General features: G+C 44.5%; 1 protein-coding gene across 5 annotated transcripts in view; it reads left to right on the top strand.

Moving 5' to 3' along the window:
• Positions 1–20,869, top strand: part of PAK3 (p21 (RAC1) activated kinase 3) — a 166,019-nt gene that overhangs the window by 124,515 nt on the left and 20,635 nt on the right. For 4 of the 5 annotated variants that reach the window (XM_051787383.1, XM_051787393.1, XM_051787403.1 and 1 more), the window contains exon 2: positions 15,736–15,932. In XM_051787383.1, the coding sequence (XP_051643343.1) occupies positions 15,758–15,932 (175 nt within the window). In that variant the 5' untranslated portion in view covers positions 15,736–15,757. Of the gene's footprint in view, positions 1–15,067; positions 15,222–15,735; positions 15,933–20,869 lie in introns of those variants that run through there. The other variant, XM_051787412.1, reaches the window with a different exon arrangement.

Below are 20,869 nucleotides of genomic sequence, written 5' to 3'. Positions count from 1 at the left end.
GATTTGATTTGGACATTGAAGGCTGTATTTTTAAAAGGCCTCAGCTCTCATTGAGAAATTATGGGGATGTCAAGAGTAATTAATTTTTGGAAAGAAATCAGCCACTAAGTGATGTAGCAGAAGGGGATCAGGGGCTGCAGACATGCAGAGGGGATATGGGCAATGCATGTAGAGTATTCAGTGAGGAGTGGGATCAGGTACACCTACCCCCTAGAGCTGCAGGCGAGTGTTTGAATGTCAGAATGTGAAGGTGAACATAGCAGAGGGTGTGCACCTTTCCAAGGGCAAGGCAAGTGTGTGGTACATAAGAGTTAGTGCTGCAAATACGTGATAGCTCAAGATAGAGGGATGATGATGTGAACTTTCCACAGACCTGTATCTGCACTGGGCTGTTCTGGATGGTGGAGATCTAGCAAGTGCAGCAGTACACTAGGGCAAAAGATGATTTTGCTGTCACTGTTTCCAGCTGACAGTGATTGCTGTTCCCTGGAGTACCGGAGATGCTTTGTACAATTTAATTCAGAATATAGATTTGATATATTAGATGCTCTGTGTACGGGGGGCAGAATCAGGGCACTTCAGTTGCATTTTTTAGCTGGAGAGCTTACAACTGCTAGTGGTGAATGCTTGGCAGCAAGAGGGGAAGTTTGGGCTCCTGAGGTGTGTATCAGGGACAGAGGGACAGGTGGTGGCATGTTTGTTGATTTATATGATTTTTACATCCGTAGATTTATTAGGGGTAATTTGCAGTGGTAATTTAATCTCTGTGCATTGATTTCCTAGTTTGTAAGCTCTTTGCTGACTGGGATCTGTGCTCTGGGTAGCTCAGGTAAGCTGTGTCCAATTTCTGATGCCAAGGGTGAACTCTGGGTGGCACAGGCTATGTGGTGTACAGTCTGCAGTGTCTGCCTTTAGTGCTTTTTCTATTTAGGCTGAAAGGCTGAGACTTTCAGCAGTGGAAAACCCAGGATTCTGGCTCTGCAGACAAGTGTATGATTTGTCTAATAAGAATTCACTGAGCTCCAGAAGTGTTTTGTGAGATTATTAGAATTAGGGATGGCTGCTACTGGCATTTACCTATATTGTGTCAAGGGATTTACTTAATTGTAGCTGGTGAAGGGCTTTATAAACCTGAGATAAATCAGACTTCAGGTGCACAAAATGTTACCATTCTGTATAAATATTTTCTAGATAATGGAAGAAAAATATTTTAAAACACAGGAAGTAATGGAGAAACAAGATCTGTTAAATGTTGAATTTATTTGGGAGCTGTTGCAGGCTGAAGAGTCTAAAGATAATGAAACAGTAATAAACCATGATGTGACAGTCCACATTTTGCAGCAGAGGCTCGTTCAGTGTGCACCATTCTGCGTCAGCCCAAATTAGACTCGCAGGTCCCAGGGTGAAATGGAGAATCGTGCCCACTGGTGCAGCAGGACTTCCATGTGCCTGGCACGCTCAGAAAGCGGCACAGGGCTGCCTATTCTGAGCCACGGGCTTTGCCTTCACACTTTCTTTCCTCCCAGGGTTTGTGCATTTACTAGCTGGCATCCTGGCGTTGGCCCCTGTGGCAGACAGCCTGGTTTTCGGCGTGCTGAGCCTTAGAGATGCCCTTGACTTCGGTGGGAGCAGAGGGAACGTAGCCCTTCTCATGGCTGGGCCAAGTGTGTCTGAGTCAGAGAAAGGGCAGGCAGCCAGGGCTTTTCCTCACAAAGGCAAGGAAGCTGAATTCATTTAGTTCTTAAAGGAGTGTTTAGCTCTCAGATTGGAAGGGCCCATAGAAATCTGATACAACATTACTGGAGTCTATTCGGATACTTTGGTGGGAATTGAATAAGACTTGAAATGTGTGTAAGTCTTTGCACTTTCAGCTGTAATGACGATGCTGATAAGCAGAATTGAATTAAAGATAATAAAGGAGAGAGTTGTCTTCCTTATACTGTTATCTGGTTTCTCTTGATAAAAATGTCTACATCTAGATTATTTTAGGTTTTGTTTTGTTTCCCTGTGGTATCATACTCTCTTTAATAAATAATTTGTGGTTCTTTGTGACAATTTTTTTTACTCCTGAAGAGAGGAGATCCAGTTTCATATCCCTTCTGGCTTTGAGGTGTGTAGTTGCAAACAGCTTTTACCGTGTCTTTTCTTCTTAACATTTCCTCCTGTTTACAGTTGTACCTGCACCTTGGGAAAAGTTTACTCAATGCAAGGTAAATATTTTCACTCTCCTGGTACACTAAGGTTTTGCTGTCTTATTTTGTTTCTGATGACAAATAAGAGCTGTTTGAGCTGCAAGAAATAATTAATTTTGCAAAAGAGGATGAGTGGTTACTACCTTTTCCTAGAAGGAGTCTGCTCTTAAGTTTCCTTCTGAAATTTATCACAGGGTGGGGTAAAAAGCCCCTGAACATTTACATGAGTAGATCTTTGCCTGGTTTTCTACTGTAGCTTTCTCCTAGCCCAGGTCTGTGTGTCTCACTGGTGGGGTGGATCTCTGATCTGCCAAGCAGTGCTAGTAAAACTGGAGCGTAAGCAGGTACAAGTTGCTGTAACTTGTTTCACCCAGGACAGGGGCACTCTGATGGTGCCTGTTATGGACAGAAGTTTTGAGGACAGTGCTGGCTGCTGTATCATGACATGTAGTCATGCAAAGAGAGGGCAGTGGGTTTTTTTTTCTTGTGATCTGGCCCATCAAGAAGCCAGTAATGCATTACTGGCTGTGGCATGCTGATATCTCTTGGAGTCTCCCATTAGAATTGGGGAATAATTTGGTGTGTTAATCTCCTGTCTTCTCTTCCACTGGGACCTGCACATGTCATTCTGTAAAGTTTCCCTTTCTGCATGTCTTTGCTGCCATTAGTGACCAGCCAGGAAGTGCTGAAGGCTGATGCTCTCTGAAGAACAGGGGCAATTACCCCTCAGAAGTGCTCCATGGGGCTGTTTTCATGGTCCTTTCTGCTGGGCTTGTGACCCAGACACTGCTGGTGACTAGTAAGGCGTGGTGGACATGTCATGTTGCAGGGAGTGTAGCTGGTGGCTCCTTTTCTGTCTGAGCAGATGGATTTTGTGAGCTGTTAGGCATCAGCTGGTGAATGGGATGGGGCACTGACTTTCCATTCTTGCTCTCCTTGGGTTTGCTGCTGAGACATCTTGGTGTTGCTGTGAGCTGCTGTGTAGGACTTCGGTACCTCAGGGCTGGGCAAGGAAAAGCAGCCATCTGCCTAAGGCTGTAAATTAGAGAGGAGCTGAAAAATCATAGTAGTGGCAGAGCAACTTCTTGTGTACCAGCTTCTTTGCGTGGCTGAAGAGACAAAGGCTGGTCTGGGTCTCCAGCTCAGGAACAGGCTGTGGCTGTGGCTGCCTCAGCTTTTGTCAAGATAGAGTGATAATGCCTCTGGTTTTGTGAGGTGTTTTTTATTAAAATCTTGTATTTGTCCACTGACCTCAGAACACTTTTTTTATTCTACATTTTCAAGGTTTGGTGGCATTTCTTCAGTCTAAGATTGCCTCTTATCACTGCAGCTGGCTCTAAAATCCAGCTGGAATCAAATTTGTCTTTGATTTAAAGGCACAGCAGCAAACATAGCTGTAGAGTGGCTGGCAGCTTCTTGGGCACAGCCTGACTTTTGAGAGTCTGTCTGCTGAGGTTGTACTGCAGAGATCCTTCCTTCCGCAGGAGCATCCTCAGGTACTGCATTCACACTTGTTATTTACTTTCTGGAGAAACTGCATTGTAAAGTTATTCTACTTTCTGTGTGTGCTTACTGCATTGCTCTGAGCTGAGCCTTGTTCTGTTTGCATCTCCCTGTGCTGTGCTCTGGACCACAGAGCCTGTATTTTCAGGCAGTCTGTGTCTCTGTGTGTCCTGGGTTCCTTTAAGCACAATGCCAATGCTCTCACTCTCTGGGCCTGTCACTCTCCCACGCTCACTGGATGGTCCAGGGGGCTGAGCTGTTTGGGGGCATTTCCCTAGAGTGAGATCAGGCTCCCTGTAATGCAGATGGTGCATGTCTGGGGCTGTTACCCATCTCACTGGGACACCTCTAGTATCTCTTTGGTTACTCATAGACACGGTGACGCACGACTCTGTAACCAGAGCATTTAGTCTTTGCTGCACAATTTTGCCTAAACAATAGTGCCTTTAGACAGGTTCATTTTGTCTGAGACCAGACAATATATCAGCTGTTCTCTGTTGGGTTTTTTTTTAGACACTGATCCTGGCAACAGTGTCTTGCTCATTTCTCATTTTCTGCCACTTAGTAAAATTATTTTGCCTGCAGTTTTCTTGTCTTTTCCTCCTCAGGGACAGATCAGTGTACAGGCTCTGTTCTCACTTCTGTTGACCCTTTTTTGTCCTAGCAATCCAGCATTTCCAGAGGTTGATCTCCCCCCAGTACTTCCTGTTTTCTCAACTCATAGGAGATAGTTTGTTGTCCATTTTCTCTTCTTCCTTTGTTCTCCAGATTGTTGACACTGTAGTGCATGTACTGTGTGCTGACTAACAACACAATTGCTGACAGATTTCTGAAACTAAATTGGTTCTTTATTAGGTTCTTTAAAGTCTCATAGATGTGACAAAATAGAAGCAACCTCTCATCTACATTAAGAAGCGAGGGAGAGAGCTGAGTTCCTCACAGAACAGGAAAGGGCACACGAAGACAGTGTGCAACCTCAGACAGTTGTCTGAGGTTATTTGTGAGTTCTGTGGCAATGTCTCATGCTGGTCCCCTCAGCATGTGGCTCTGTATCTCAATATGCCCTGCAAGGAAACAAAACAAGAGGCAGAGCCCTGTTCCTCTCCCCTGGTGAAGACCAGCTCCAGGCACTGGTCTGTAGCAAGGCAGAGCTGAGGGTGCTGTGAGCCTGGAGGCTGGCAGTGTATCCCACTGCCTTCCTATTGCTTCTACTGTTCCTCTTGGGATGGGGCCTGGAAAGGAACGTGTTCATGTTGTGGATGTGGGCATTTTGTAGCCAGGTACCCATCTGAGGTGGCAGTGGCTGTCAAGGAGCAGCAGTTTGCTGCTGTCTGTGCACACATGGAAATGCTCTTTACAGTTCCAAAATCAGCTGGAGTTTGTCAGTACTGGGAGCGGGGCACGTTGTTTCACAGGCCCATTGAAATTCCAGCACAGAATTGCAAGGCTCTGTGGCTCTATATGAAGCAAACATGGAGACTTCCCATCTTCTGTCTGCTCTCCAAGCTGGAGGGTCTCGAGCTGTCTCGTGCCGTGTCAGTGCAGCTGGATTTGCCTCCTCACTGGCTGTCTCAGTGCCCTCTTGCAGGCTCACCAGGGTGTGTGTCCTAGTGCCCACCTGGCCTTTTTAATGACTGGGAATAAAGGCAGGTGGAGGAGGTGTTAAGGTTTTCTTGGGAATCTTCTGGCCTTGGATACTGCTTCTCTGATGTCCTCCCCATTTCTCAGCCTACTTTGCTGCTTATAGAATGTATAACAATGCAGCTGTCATTTTGTGCCTCATAAAAATCCTCAATTAATGTACTTTGGTTTTCCTTTAAGCCTGAAGTTGTTGTAAATAGAAAGTAAGGGTGTCAGACAGTAGTAGGCTTCCTCCAGCAGCAGAGTAAATGTTGATGGGCTGTTTTGAGAACAAGTTTTTTTGCAAAGCTTTTTTACCATAAATCTGATATGTGTGTGTGGCACAAGGAATCTATTTTGGGTCCTGTTGTTGTCGTCCTCTTTTGTCTTCCCTTGCTTTTTTGTTTGTTTACTTGTTTCTGTGCCTTTTGATGGTTTCTTATTTTTGGTGCCTTCTTTGACCTGATACAGGATTGCATTAGTGTCAGCTGCTGCTCTGGGAGTTGGTACTTTTGTAGGGATTTGCATCAGGACCTCAGGCTGCTTTAGAAACACCCACTGAGCAATGGAGGCACTTCCCTTTCACAGGAGCTGGTGCTCTGCGTGTTCTGGACAGAGACCTTGAGATGGGGGTACCCTGATGTGTTGGGAACAGAAGTGACTTGGCTCATGTCTGCTTATATCAAAAAAATTGAGTCCTTTTGCATCAATGACTTGCGAATGCGCTCCCAGGTTCTTCAGACAAGGCATCTGTGGTTGTAGGGAGAAGCTCAGTGGTTTGTCCTAGTGAAAATTCGCAGGAAACAGGAATGAAGCCCAGACGTGGGACTACTACCAGTTGTTCTAACTGGGATTTGTGGCATAGGTACAGTGTGATTTCCAAAACTAGAACGGTCCCTGCTGGCTCAAGCATTCTCCTGTACAGTGACTGAGGATGGAGTGACCTGGACACCACCACCTTGGGGAGCTTTAGTCCCCTGCTGAGCCCAGTGTCTTTAGTTGGTAGTTGCAGACTCTGCAGGAGGCTGTGGACAAGTGCAGGGGAGTTGTGAATAGTTCCCCAAACAGCTTTATTTTTTCATTTAGGTCTTAAGAAGATGGTGAACTGTTTTCTCTGTTGTAATGTGAAGTCAGGCAAGAAGGAATCTCCACTGCTCCACCACTATGGAGCAGAAGATTATTTTTTGAGCGCTGAAGTGTTAAATGCTGAATCCCCATTTAAGCAGTTTAAAAATATCAGACCATTGTGGTAGCTGAGAAAACAACAGATCCTGTGTGTGTATCTTGTTTGGCTTTGTGCACATAGGTGTCATTTCTCCCCTGACCTATTTAAGAATAGCATTTGTACATTTGTTCTCCTCGTCTTCCCACCCTGCTGCTCTGAAGCCAAGGTCTAGCTGGCAACTGGAAATAAATAAGTGCACACAGAGACTGCTCCATTTCCCCCTGTGACTGCTCCAGATCCATAATTCCCCCAAGGTAGATGGGCCATTACACACGATAAGATCACTAACGTAGCAGGTGAATATTAGATATATGAAGTTAGTCAGCTGTAAATAAAAGGCCTGGCAAAGAATAAAAGGCAAAATGTTGTCCCTGAGGAAGTGAATGGGGATATGAATGCCTTCCTGCCCTAGTGCCCTAAAGAGCTGATGCAGAATCTGGACTGTATCCACCTCCCAGGTAAAAGGCATGTGGCAGCCTAGCCTTTCCTTACTTGGAGGCAGGAGCTGACTCCTTCCAGGCATGCCTTGGGAAGTTGGGTATAGCAAATCTTCTCATGTGGTGTTGGTCTCTGTCTCTGCTTGTGGCATTTGGAAGCCTCAAGTCCATCCCATGCTCTCCTGGTTAGAGGTCTTTATCCAGCCCCACAGTAGCAGAGCTGGGGACATCCAGCAGACTCCCCGTTCTTTATTTCTCCTTCTTGGAGTGTGGTTTGTCTCCCAAATCCTGGGGTGGCCTTGAGTTAAGTCTTTTGAATGTCAGATACATCCTTCTCGTCTGACACAGAGGTTTAGTGTTATTTACTACAGCAAGTTTCTCAGCTAAGGATTGCAAAGGCAAAATGAGCTAAAAGGTGACTGGAAGGTACTAGAAAATTACAACTGTCTATAACTTTCAACTACTGCATTATATTGCTGCTTCCTTGTCTCTTGCAGAGTTCTGTGGTGGTTGTTGGCTTGGACTGCATTGTGTTTAGTGGGGCACAGGCCAGTGCTTCAGCAGCGTGTAGTTGTGGTCAGCACAGGGTACCCTCCCTCTTGCTGCCTTCCTGGAGAGCTGCACACGTGTGTCTGGAGGCAAAACCAGCTCTTGGTCTGCCCATGGGGACCATTGCTGGGAAAAGGGCCATGGACATTTCTTTGGTAAGCTTTGGAGTGGTGCTGGGCTGGAGGTTCACCTGGTCGTGTTTATCATGGCACATCTTCTGTGAGTATGTCAAGCAGAGAATAAACTGTGCAAGAGCAGAGAAAGCACTGACACCTGCAGAGAATATGAGGAACAGGGAAACTGGTCCTTTATTCTTTTTTCCTCTTCTTTCTTGTTCCAAACTTTGTTTGATTCTTTTTAAATGTAAACAAAATGAAAAACATAATAGGTAAGGTGCCAAGTGGTTTATTAAAAGCAGCCCTAGTGCACCAGCTGCAGTTCAGTAGAAGTTTAGGGTGCTCGGAAAATATGAATTCAAGGACTTTTTTATATATATAAGTTTTATTATGGAAGTCCAAGCAAGAAGAGGCTTCCTTTGATACTGAATAGTGATGGGAGCAACCTTATATCTGTTGCACTCTTAAATGTTCCTGTAAGGAGCAGGCCTGGGTTTGGGTTTTCTGGACCTCCTTGGGGCTTTGTGTTCTCCAGCTGAACTGACACAATCAGTGAGTTGAGACATTTCTGAGACACTGCTATGATTCTGTCTTGTACCCGAAAAAGGCAATATCTGAAGAGCACAGACCCTTTTACTCTGTATGTGGGTTGACTGGTCAACTAAGTGAGCCACAAGTGTTCAGCTTGAACCTGGAAAAGGTCCAACATGGGTTACAGAGCCTTCCTGTGGCCAAGGGATTGCTGCCTTCAGGTGAGTTGGGGTCAGACTGGTCCACTTTAATGGTCAGTAGCTTGCAGTTGAGTCTGGCTTCTCATACCCGATCTTGGACAGTGCTTCAAGATTGACTTCCAGTTGCCAACTCAAATTAGAACTCAAACCATTTGTCTTGGCTGGTTTTAATCTGAATTAAGGTCTTGAAATTTTTAGTGTGGCAGTCATGATGTTGGTGTCTCCAATAAGTAGCTTTTCTTTGTTTACATTTGAGTCCTCCTAGAGAACAAAAGTGAACCTCAGGCTTAAGCTCTCATCTAGAAATAATAAAGTCCATATGGAGAATTATTTCATTCTATCTACAATGGTTTAAATCCACATTTCATTTCACACAGGCTCTTTCGTGTGTAGACAAGGGCAAGGAATACAGTACTGTGAAATGAGGGATATTTGAGAAGCACAGTTGATTTTGAGACATCCTTTTCAGCTTTGTGGAGACCTTCAGCTGTCTAAATAAAAAGCAAACAGGGAGTGGGTAAGGGGTTTTTGTATTCCTCTTGCATATTAATACCTTTTCTTGATACTTTTTCATTGTTTCTTATCTATCCCAGTTAAGTGTTTTGCATTACCTTAAAAGAAAAAAAAAAAGGGTGTGATGTCCTTCACTTTTTTCTCCTTTAGCTCTCCTTGGAGTGTCCATTGCTCTGTCAGTCTCAACATGTCTCCAGATTCAGTAGCTTAGAGCACAACCTTTTTGTTTCAAACCATGATTCAAAAACACATGACAGAAATACCAATGTAGCTGTCTGGGATTGGGTATGAGTGGGTGGAGGTGCTGGTGGCTCTTCCCAAGGCAATCAGGATGGTGGAAGCTCTCCCCTCACTCTCTCTGGGTGGCAGAAGTGTCCTCGTGATCCAACTGGTTTTCCTGCATGATCATTGTGTGCTGTGTCCATACCTTTGTCATATGAAGTTAAGTCACTTTTCCTATCAAAAATAATTACCAGTTTCCAGGCCATCTCCTGATGCTGTGATGCTGTGAACTGCTCACTTAACGTAACCCGTGGGAATAAACTTCCTTTCCTTGCTGGTCTGTGATGAGATGTATTAATGAATGCCTGGACGAGCTTTCATCAAAAAAGCTGTTTCACTCTCCCACACCCTCTGTACACACACTTCTTCCCCTCCCAGGTCATGTAACCATCCCAAAGCTCAAGTGGTTTATTAAGTGGCCAGGACTCCAGCATGAGCACAGTTTGAATGGACTGTGTTTGTTTTGATGTGATCAAAAAACACCCACAAAGAAAATATGTTGGGCTCAGGTTGTTCTCTAGGGCTCAGCGGGGTGGAGAAGAATTCTCCAGTTTTTCTTTCACAGTGTCCCACAGCTATGCTGAAGCCCCAGCATCATTGTTCACACTGTCTTGTACATTAAGCACGGCAGCCTTTAATATACTGTAATGTGCAGCCCTTAAATATACACCTAACTTTAAACACCCCTGGCTTTATTATGCAAAAATAATTCCATGTTTTGCTTTTTGGGACCACAGCCTGAACAGCTATGGCTTTGTATGGAGACAGAAAGGGAGAGGTGCTCTGTTAAAACCTGGGCAAGTCCCAATACTTGTTGCACTTGGAAAAGTGAACCTGTGTGAGGAGCTGTGAAACTTTTGTAGTGGGAGCAGGCACGGGGCACTGGGAGTCTGCAGAGCAGCAGCGAGTTTGACCGTGTGGGAAGAGATTTGTAAAGAGGGTGGGCTGAAGGGTGTTGGGAGACGAAAGTCAGATGCATTTTGTGAAGTGTTGCCTGTGGTTGCCCTGGCAGTTTGCAGAGAAGGAGTTGGAGAGTTGTAGAAAGAAATGTAGTTAAATGGGTAGGCTACGCTTGTGAGGAGGGGAGATGGATCCTCAAAGGCCATGGACTGAGAAATGCTGTCAAATGTAAATTAGCAGGGGGGGGGGGGAAATATGTTTGCAGGTTGTTTCCATCAGTTGTGACAAGCTCCACTGTTTTGGTCCATTCCCAGCTCTTAGCAATTAAACTGAGTGACTTGAGGTCCAGACAAAGGACATAATAATTTAAATTAGAAGAAATATTTAGTCAAAACCATTAAATTCACAGCTCCTGTGCAAACATCCCTTCTGTATTTGTTCTTTTGGCACTATTGCTGCAAGTGCACAGTCGAGAGGGAATTTTGAGCCAGTATTAGTAAGTCACTATGTAAAACTCTTAATGCCGCAGTTCCTAACAGAAGCTTGTTTATCCCATCTCAAAATGGATGTTTCATTCCAAGTACTTGTGACCCAGGTAGTTTTACTTGGATCCAACCTGAATTCAAAATATCCCCTCCACACAGAGAGCTTCTTATGAACAGCTAGTTCAGAGGCCAAAAGTCACTTGTAGCAAGTACAGAGGATAACTTCTGAATAAATGAATATATTGGCGGAAATCATAAGCTGCTTACAGGGTGTTTGCAAACAGGAACAGAGAGTACATTCATCAAAGAAATTACTCAGTTTGAATAATTTGTTCAGCTCAGAGCATGTTTACCTGCCTGTGAGGGGAATGGGGAAGTTTAATTGGCAAATGTTTGTATTGTGCTTTGAGACAGTTGTATGAAAGGGAAGCGTTCTTGATGTTTCTGGGGTTATAATTCCTTCTGTAGTTTGTGTGAATGCCTCCTTTTTTCAGGGTTGTATAAAGAAGGGATGCAGTCGTTGTTGGCAACACGTGCACGTGGGAAAGGTCGCAGAAAAAGATGTCTTTACTCCTCAGAGCACCCCGGGTGGGTCTGCCCTGCCTGCAGAGCCAGCCCCACACACCCACCTGTGATCTGCAGGCACCCAGGGGTGGGCACAGACCACCCTAGGGTGTTATGGGCCCTCAGTACCCAGGCAGAGTTGTCTCTGCTTCAGCTGATGTTGGATATGGCCCTTTTTATCAAAAAGGCCTCAGTATCTTATTTTAGCCTAACCAGGTTTTGCAGAGTAAAGCATCTTGCACGAAAGCAGTGAAGCTGTGGTTGCATCTGTTCTGTGCAACTCACTGACTGCTCTTTAGAGGAACTGTAAGAAAACTGCAAGGAAGTGTGCAGATGTAGAAAAGCACATACAGGTCTGAACTGGGCAGGAAAGTACTCTATAAATACCTTAACAAACAGAGTGTCTCATTACTCAAAATCTAGAGAGAATCCTTCTCAGTTACATCACCATTGATTTTTGGAAATGGATGAGTGTCACTGGGAGCAAAATTTGGCCCATACAACTAAGTAATAAATATCTTTTTTCAGGAAGTATATTTATAAACAAAGAGTGAGTCTTGTATCTTCAAGTTACATTTGTAAAGCTACTGCCTGAAAATTGGCATGGTTCCTTCCAGTCAAGGGATCTTGGAGACAGTTTTGCTGCATCACAAGCTGCAATAGTATCTCTGAGGCTTTGAAAATGAGCACCAGTGTCTCTGCAAACAGGATACTATTTGTGAGTTCTAATTGGAACCAGTCATGTCTGAATGCTGCAGACTTTGAAATAAGGGGGCTAACTTAAGAAAGCTATTCAAGGTCTATCCACAGTGTTTCCCAGATACACAGGGGTGAAGAGCTTACTGAGATCAAGGCCCAGCGTGAGATTCTGCTCTGAACTTGAACTGAATTGAACAAATTTTGTGTGTGTGTGTTGTTTTGAAGACATTGCTTCAAATATCTTCCTTCCTCTCCTCCCTAGCTTGGCAGGAACTAGATGCAAAAATATTATAAGACAGGCTTTTGCAAAGGGGGAATTGAGTCACAGAGAAGCTGAATACCATATATTTAAAGTCAGTGTTTGTCTTCACACTTAACAAAACTGGTGATTGGAAGAGGTAGGGGGGAAGGGAAGGGACAATGGATCATCTTGTAGAACTCTGTGATAGTTGTGTAGAAGCAACTGACCTGGCTGAGAACTTAATTTTAGCTTTTGCCACTTGGCTGGAAGCTCTAGCTAACACATTCAAATACACTCTTGTATTTTGGTGCAACAGTCTGTCTCTTTAAATGCTTCCTTAAAGCCAATAGGCATTGAAAAGAATTTTCTCTGGCAGGAGGTAGTTGTGCAACTTCACACTTTTAAAAGGGTTACCAACACTACCTTGGTTGCACTCATGGGGTCCTTGAGGACTGAGATGAGGAAAATACTGTTGATTGTGCACTCCATCCTCTTGGTGAGCACAGGCTGGCCTCTTCCAAAAGCTGTCCCTGTTGACAGCCTGGGTGGCTCTCACAGCCATGGTGGGTGCTCTGGCAGCTCTGTTGTTGCAGTGCTCAGAACCCAGGCACAGTGTTCCACAGGTCTGTGTGCAGGATTTGCCAGGATCTCATCTCCACTGCAGAATTATTCTGCAATCTCACTTCTGCTTTTAAAAATTTACTTTCTAGCACTCAGGGCTGCAGGAAAAGTCTGAAAACTGTGACAGGAGTGTAAACCAATGCCATACTGGCTCCCTGAGCTTAGAAGGGCTAGGGAACATTTGCTCAGAGTCCTTGGAACTGTTCCATAGCCTTCAGTCAGAGTCCTGTGGGTTTGGGGCATGGGCTGTGTCACTTCAGCATTGTTCTAGAATTTGTGGTTCTGTCACAAGTGGGAAGTGGAGGCTGTTTTTGTCTTGTTGAGGGGTTTGCTTTCAATAGCTTCTTGGGAGAAGGTGTTCAGAGGATTATGTGCTTCTTGAGGTACTGCATAGAAACTTGGATCAACAAGGATTCAGAGACTTGGGAATTCATCTTGCACCTAAGAAATGGAAGTTTTGTGACTGTCTCTCTCCAGGGCAGAATGCAAACATCAACACTTTGCATGTTGAGCTGAGACGAGGTTACAGAGAGCAGGGTTGCCTGGGAGCCTGCCAGGAGGTGTAGGAAAAACTCATGAAACCAAGGTGTGTTTTGAGTGGAGAGACTTGTGTCTCTGCGAACAGGAGATGAGGTATGAAAGGATAAGGTAGCAGATATTATTTCTGGGAGGCAGGAATTGGTAGGATTATTAAAAAAACCCCAAACAAACCACCCACCCACCCTCCCCCCCTTCAAATCTCCCTCCCCCAAACAACAACAACAACAAAAGGCTAAAGAAAAAAGAGAAAGAACACCAGAATTTGACTAACTGAATATATGGATATGCTGTAATAATTTGCAGTAGACAGAAGGTGGTTTTTGATGAAGTTGGCCTATGCAGAACTAGACTAGTGGGACCAAGGACTTCTTATTAAGATGGGAAAACCTGGCCCCAGGATAGAGTCTAGCTTGGGCTGTTTGCTGTTGACATTTCTCTGCAGTGTAAACTTGAGAGTTTTCTCAGCTGGATATATCTTGTTGGCCCTCCACTGTTTACAGATTTTCTTTAAGTTGGGGTTGGAGTGAATCCGTACAAAATATTTAAAATCTGAAGTCTTATGTGATAGTGAGCGTTCTTTTGTTGTAATACAGTGGTACATGGAAATCCTCAAAATTAGAATGAATGGAAGATCAGATGGGCTCTGATCAGGAAAACCATAAATTGTAATTCTCTTGGTGTGTATTATCTTGTGGTTTGCTTTAGTCTTCATTTAGACCAGCTTTAGAAAGTTAATATCAACCGTTAAACCTTTTAGGCTATCTTCCCCCCTCTTTTTTTTTTCTGTTTTAGAAATGAATAAAAGAGCTTTGTACAGTTCTTGAAACTGAGCCTGAAACAGCTCTGAACAAAATATAGTGTTCCTTTCAAAATCTTGGAAATAATTACATCATAGGCAAATTGGGCCAGAAACCGTTAATAGTATTCTTTGTGGAATGAAATCCCATGGGAGGACCTATTTCAGCAAACTGGCATTGTTTACAAATAGATGCAGTGGCAGATACAGTTGTCCCATTCTAAGGGACAGCTGAGACTGTGCCCCATAATGGACTTCACAGAATAACCGCCTTGCTTTTGATAAGAAGCCGAAAACGTGCCCTGGTGCTCCTGTGGTCGGCCTCACGCCAGCAGTCTCGGGAGTGAAGCCTGATTTTGGCACTGGAAAGCTATTTGTAGGTGGGTTAAAGAGAAAATAAAAACCTCTTTTGCATGAGCTCCTGCTCTGCGAGAATTGCTGGAGAGACAGGGAGACATATCCAGGTGTCTCTGCTGGGCTTCAAAGGCTGAGAACTCCATCACCCATCTCTGTGCAAAAGTACCTGAACATCATGGGCTGTCCCTTCCCCAGGATAACACACAGAGCACGAGTGGTTCTCCCTGTTACCTTACAGTAGTTTTCATCACTGGCTATTACCCCCCTTCCTTCCTTACTAGAAAACCTTCTGCATTTCAGGATGGAAATCACAAAGATTAGTAATATTAACTGTTTGACCTAAATCTACAAAAGCATTTAGTTCTTTAGGTAAATAGGCTAGTCTGTACTTGAAAACTAGATTGGCACAGGCCCTAGCCTGGGCACGGTTATAGCTGTTCCTGAGTGATATAAAGCACATTAGTGCTTCCATAGGAGTGTGGGCTGTGTCCCTCCATTGCCAGAGCAGCTCTTTACTGGACAGTGGGGCTGTGTGGGTACAGCCCTCTCATGGGGGCCAGGCACATCCTGGGGATCGTGGTTTTCTTGTGCTTTCCCAGGTGGTGTGATCCTCTCTGACAACTGCCTCCAGTTCATGACTCCATTAGTTGGGACTGTGTAATCTTTTCCACACATCTGTGCCTGCAGGCAAAGCTCTAGGGAGCAACACCTGGACGGTGGCTGCCTGTGGTTCAGTGTGCAAGTGGAGGTGAGCACCTCCCGTGGGAGCAGACCTGTGTGGTAGCAGGACAGAATGAGACTTGGATTGTTTTCAGGATATGAACATTTTCCAACTTTGGCTGATTTTAAGGTAAACACATACTCATTTTTATGTGTAAGAAAGTTTTTTAATTCGTACTTCAAAATGAGTTTCTTTTGAGAAGATTGTTCCTTTTGAAGCCCTAAGCTCTCAAAACATAGCAGGGAGGGAACAGAGTTTTAATGCCTGTTACCCATATCCCCTCAACATGCACTTTGTTTCTTACCTCATAAAAATGATTGACTACAATGCCAGGTAGTTTCAGTAAATCATTTAAATTTTACTTTGGAAGTCTGTTTTAGAAGAAAATTTGGATTGTAAACAACTACAGGGAAAAAGTTATAAGCAAATACTTAAAAAGCCTGTAACAGGGATAATACAGTGGTTTTTAGGAATTGGCCACTGAATTTATTTCTAGTTACCAGCGGTAACTTTATTCAGACCAAACCTCTAACAGAGAGGTTTTCTTATTCTACCAGAAGTCTTTTCTCACCCCCCTTCCCCCCCCAGCCCAGCAGCCTTGGCATCCTCCCTTCACAGGCATGTTCTGTGTTCTGCTTTGCAGGAGGCTGTGAGGGCTGCTGAAGATGTCCGATAGTCTGGATATTGAAGAGAAACCTCCAGCCCCACCGTTGAGAATGAACAGCAACAACCGCGATTCTTCAGCACTGAACCACAGCTCGAAACCGCTTCCCATGGCCCCCGAGGAGAAGAACAAGAAAGCCAGGCTGCGCTCCATCTTTCCAGGAGGAGGGGATAAAAGTAAAGTATCAGCAGTGCAGATGGGTGGCTCCATCTCTGTGCTTTCTGGTGGTTGGTGGTTGTGGTGTTTACTTTCTGCCACTGTTTTCTTTCTGTTTCGGTTGCAGACCTTGGTACCAAAGCCTTCTGTTCCAATTGCTCTAGAAACATGTTTGGAAAGAGGGGGAGGTGTTCAGTCAGTTACTTTCTTGTCTCCGAAAAGCCACTAAAATGTGCCCACATTGTGCAACTTGCCTTTTAAAAATAACTTTATAGTTAAGCTGGGGAATCCTTTCCTTTGGATTTTGCTTTGCATTAGCAGTAAAAACAGACGAGGTTGTGTACTTTTGGAAATACATTCGCAGAAGTGAGAGGGCAGTATGCCTGACACTTTGAGGGGTTTTTTAGAGCACTTACATTCCAGTAAGAGGAGCAAGGCTCTTCTTTCTTGTTGCTTTTGCAGTGAGAGTGGACACAGAATGGCTTGGTTTAAAACCTACAAACTGTGATTACAGCAAGAGAGTCTTTTAAACATGCAGCGAACAGAATTCCAGTTGCATTCTTTGAAATGCATTTGCAGAAAGGAGGCGGTTTTTTTTTACTTAGTGTATTGACAGAATGAAGAGAAGGGGTCTCCTTTTTTTTCTAATGCCAAGGGAACTGATGGGCTGCACCCACAAATGCTGAAGGAGCTGGCTGATGTCACTGCAAGGCCACTCTTGGAAAGGTTGGGGTGACTGGAGGATGTTCCTGATGACAAACAAAGCAAATATCATGTCTGCCTTTAAGAAGGAGGATCTGAGGAAATGCAGACCAGTCAGCCTCACCTTGTTCCTTGGGAAAGTAGTAGAGCAAATCCTCCTGGAAACCATTTCCACACAAATGAAGGATAAGAATGCAATCAGGAATAGTCAGCACAGATTTACAGAGAGTTCATGCTGAGCTATACTGACAGCCTTTTACCTTGAGATGACAGGCTTGGTGGTGAAGGCAGAGCAATGGTTGTTACTTCTGCTTTTGTAAGGTGTTCAGCAGAGCCTCCCACAGCACCCTCACAGACAAACTGATGAAATACAGTCTAGATAAGTGTGCAGTGAGGTGGACTGAAAACTGGTTGTGATCAGCAGCACAAAATCCAGATGGATTTCAAGAGGAATTCTGCCTTCAATGTGTGTCACTGTCCCTTCGAGGAGAGCTCAGAACTATGGAGCTGTGGTCATTCCCTTGGAGCTCCAGCTCACTTGTGCTGCTTAGCTGCTGCATTCATGAGTCTTTACCACAGGTAGTGTGGAGCAGTTGGAGGTAGCCTGGCATTCAGAACTCCTCACAGGCAGTAGAAGGCACAGTGTCAGCCCCGCTCCTGCCCTCAGCCACAGGCAGTCCTGCAGACCCCTCTCGTGGGAAGGCTGTGACTGGATGGGCCCATTCCTCAGGCAGACCTGGCCCCGTTCACTCTGCAGTGTGTTCCCCCAAATGTCCCTTTCTGAGAACAAAGTTAATTTTCCATTGATTCTTTTTAAAGGTCAAAATGAAAACCTCTCCCGGCTTTTTTAATTCCTGGAAAGACTTGGGTCACTTCTTCCCCTGAGTGCTAGCAGGATGGTATTATCCCTCTCTGAGGGAGCATTTCTTAAATAGGAGGTGCTGTGTGAAATACATGCAGAAAAGGGGAGATCCAGAAAAAATCCCTCCTGGAAGTGATCACTGACATTAAAAATGTAATTAACTACCAGTCAGAGCAGTCTTAGAAAATATACAAGTGTCGTGATTTTAAATGTGACTGTGAGGAAAAGTAAGGTAAGATTTATAGCTTAATTTTGTTGGGTGAACTAATAAATGGAGGAAGTTTAGCTTGACTGGCCAAGCCCCTTGAGGTGGTTTCATTGCAGGGTTGGTTTGTGGGTCATGGTATCAGCTGGTCTGTGTGTGCTTCACAGACTCTGTGACACATTTTTGAGAGTCCTGCTTATAAAACAGAAGGTGACTGATACGGCTGCTTTCATCTAGTGCAGTGCTTTGCAGCATCACAGTGTTATATTAATAGTTCACCACCGGTAGAAGTAAACAAAATGTGAAGAAAACACCATGGCAGGGTGTTTCTGCCTAAACCTGCAGGGACTTTGTTGTCTTTCCTTTGCTCTCCAGACAGGAGGGATGCGAGGATGGATGTGGTACAGTGCGTTCCCTCCAAGGTGGTTGTGTTCCAGGACTGCTGTGCCTGGACACCAGGAATCTTTGCAGTCACTCCCCTGCTGGACTGCAGCATTTTCAGTTATTTTGGCAAGCCATTGATGGCTCTGTGGGGCCCTTCTGTGCATCTACAGTTGATATAAGCTGTGTAGGCAGTAGTGTCCTGCTCCTTCCCAGAGCACCTGACCTCGTACTCCTTTCTCTCTCTAATCTCTGGGGTAAGGTATCCCATTTCCTGAGGGCAGGAAGCCAAGGCAGACAATTGAAATGAATCTCCAGTGCCACACAGGCAATCCTTGTTGAACAAGGAGCTGAACCTATTCCCTCATAGCCTGTGCTGAAGCTGTGAAATTGGCCTTCCTGTCTCAGAGCTAATGATGGTGATGGGAGCCACAATGCAGTTCACAGCATTAGTGCTTCCTTTCAGCAGAGGTGTTACCTCAGCAGAATTGAGAGCAGAAAGTAATGACTTTCTGTGTGTTGTATCACTTGTTTGATCCAGCCTTGTTCTTCTTTCATTAAATCATCTGTAATTGCTGTGAAATAAATTAATACTGTGTGTGCACTGGTGGCTCCATGAAGGCCTGAAGAAATCAGAGGGAAGCTGGCCCACCACAGCTCAGATGCCCCTTTCAGGTGCAGAGGTCCATCTGTGTTAAGGTTACTGGGTGAATGGTATCACTTCCATTGAAGCTGCTTTAGACTTGGTTGCAGGTGGGTGCAGAGTCTGGCCTTTAGGCATCTGGTTGGCTGCTGTACAGAAAAACAAGAGAGAAGGAGGAAAACTCAGCAGGGTAAGGATAAATGGAGGAAAGGAAAATGACAAGGCTGCTGGGGTGGGACAGGAGGACCAGAGCAGGAAGGAAAATGAGAGGATGGCATGAGGGAGAATGGAAGGAAGAGAGATGGAGGAAGGAACAGAATGAGCTGAAGAGGAGGTGAGCAAACAGGAGGGCGTAAGCATGAGGTTAAACCCTTCCTCTGTCTCTGGAGAAAAGCTGCCACTTAGCTGAGTCACATTTTTCTCCCAAACAACTTCTCTTTTAACATAATGGTGATGATGATGGTGATGCAGACCGTGGGAGACAGAACAATCTTTCCTTGTTCTATTTTAATCTGTAATAGGTGCTGAGGTGGTGTGGAGGCCTTCCTGGCTAAGTGCTATGCAGCAGGAGGGTATTGTGAGGGGCATTTACAAGAAAATCAAATAGCATGTCCAGTACAAACCCCTTGAATCCAGTCAGTCAGTGCTTCAAAGAAGCCATGCCTTTTTGTATCATTTTACCAGTGTGTATGAAATAGAAGTGATTTGATCTGCAGGACCCAGAAGTGTCAAAGTTTTTAGACTGGGGAGAGGTGAGGGTGTTGTAAAGAGATGCTTAATTCTGTATTTCATTTATAGTTTATCAGCATTTGGACCACAGGTGTTGTATCACAGTCTGGTAGGCAGAGGTCCATGAAGCAGATGAGCCATATCTTGGGGAATGATCTAGAACACTTGTCCTCCTGCAGGAGAGTCCTAGAATGTACAAGTGCTGCTTTTGATGGAATGTTTTCTGTAATCCCTTATTTTGCTTCTAGATTTGACTGTTACTGTGAATGGAATTTGATAATTCTTTAAATCTAATTTTCACTGCATTTGCTTGCAAATGATGAGGTAGTAGAAGCCAGTGTTGTTATTTGCATAGAGATGATATCTTCTAACTGGCAACATCTGTCCTGAAAATTAAACATCAACTAAGCAATAAAAAAAGGGGAAAAGCCTTTGCATTTCTGTTTGAGATATTGCTGCCATCTTTACTGAATGCTAAATGAAACTGTTTCATCAATGAACGTTGGGTAGGGGCGTGCAGCACAGAGAAAAGGTGACAATTATTTAAGGAGGATAAATGCAGCAATGCAGAGAAAGTACTAGAAACATTCAAAATACTCTGGATGAAGAGTAGAGCATCTTCCACCTAAAGGAGGCTGTAAGGTAGAATAAGAAAGATGTGCAAAGACAGGCCTCATGGAGGTACTGCCTGTGAGCAAAGACAGACCCAGGCTGGGAGCGGTGCTGATACACAGTGAGTTCAGCCTTTGGATGAGACCCCTGAGTGAACTTACAGAGCTGGCAAACGTAATACTAAAACACTGAAGGAAAGTGAAGGCAGCTTCTCTCAGCCTTTATTCCACTCATTCTTTATCAGGGTCAATAAAACTGGGCTGAAGTGACACTTGTCAGCTGTCAGAAGCGCAGGAGATGGATGACCACATTACTTTCAAAAGGTGGTAGAGGGAGAGAGAGATGAGAAGCATATGCAGGCTGACTGACTTCCAGGCCTGTCTGCTTCAGTAAGACACTCCACACTCTGGGAATACTGGTGGAATGATTTAAAAACAACAAATTTCTGGAGACTCATAAAGCCTGTTTTATGATTATATGTCTTAGTTAATTGAGAGCTCAAATGAAGCTTTTCCAGTGGCATTTGTGGGATCCTGTTGCTGTGCAGATTCTCTGTTTTCTAATACAGAGCTGCTGCTTCAGCCTTTTACTTGGCAGAGTCGTCACCTCCTGAGCTGCCAGTTTTCACAGAACCTCTAGGAACCCAGTTGTCTTAAAAACCTCTCCTCTCTAATTTGGCTGATTTTGAAACAGGTTCAAACCACATTGGAAGAAAAAAGATCCATACACAGATGTATCCTGTGTGATTTACTTCCACAGAAACCCACAGAGTGAAGTTAACAAACAGGAGTTAGTTGCTAGATATGAAATCTCAGTGAAAAGA

The sequence above is a fragment of the Manacus candei genome, unplaced genomic scaffold, assembly GCF_025592945.1.
Source record: "Manacus candei isolate 608988 ecotype Guabito, Panama unplaced genomic scaffold, ASM2559294v1 h1tg000003l, whole genome shotgun sequence".
Lineage (NCBI taxonomy): Eukaryota > Metazoa > Chordata > Aves > Passeriformes > Pipridae > Manacus > Manacus candei.
Note: the sequence above shows the minus strand (reverse complement) of the source record. Positions and strands in the feature narration are given on the sequence as shown.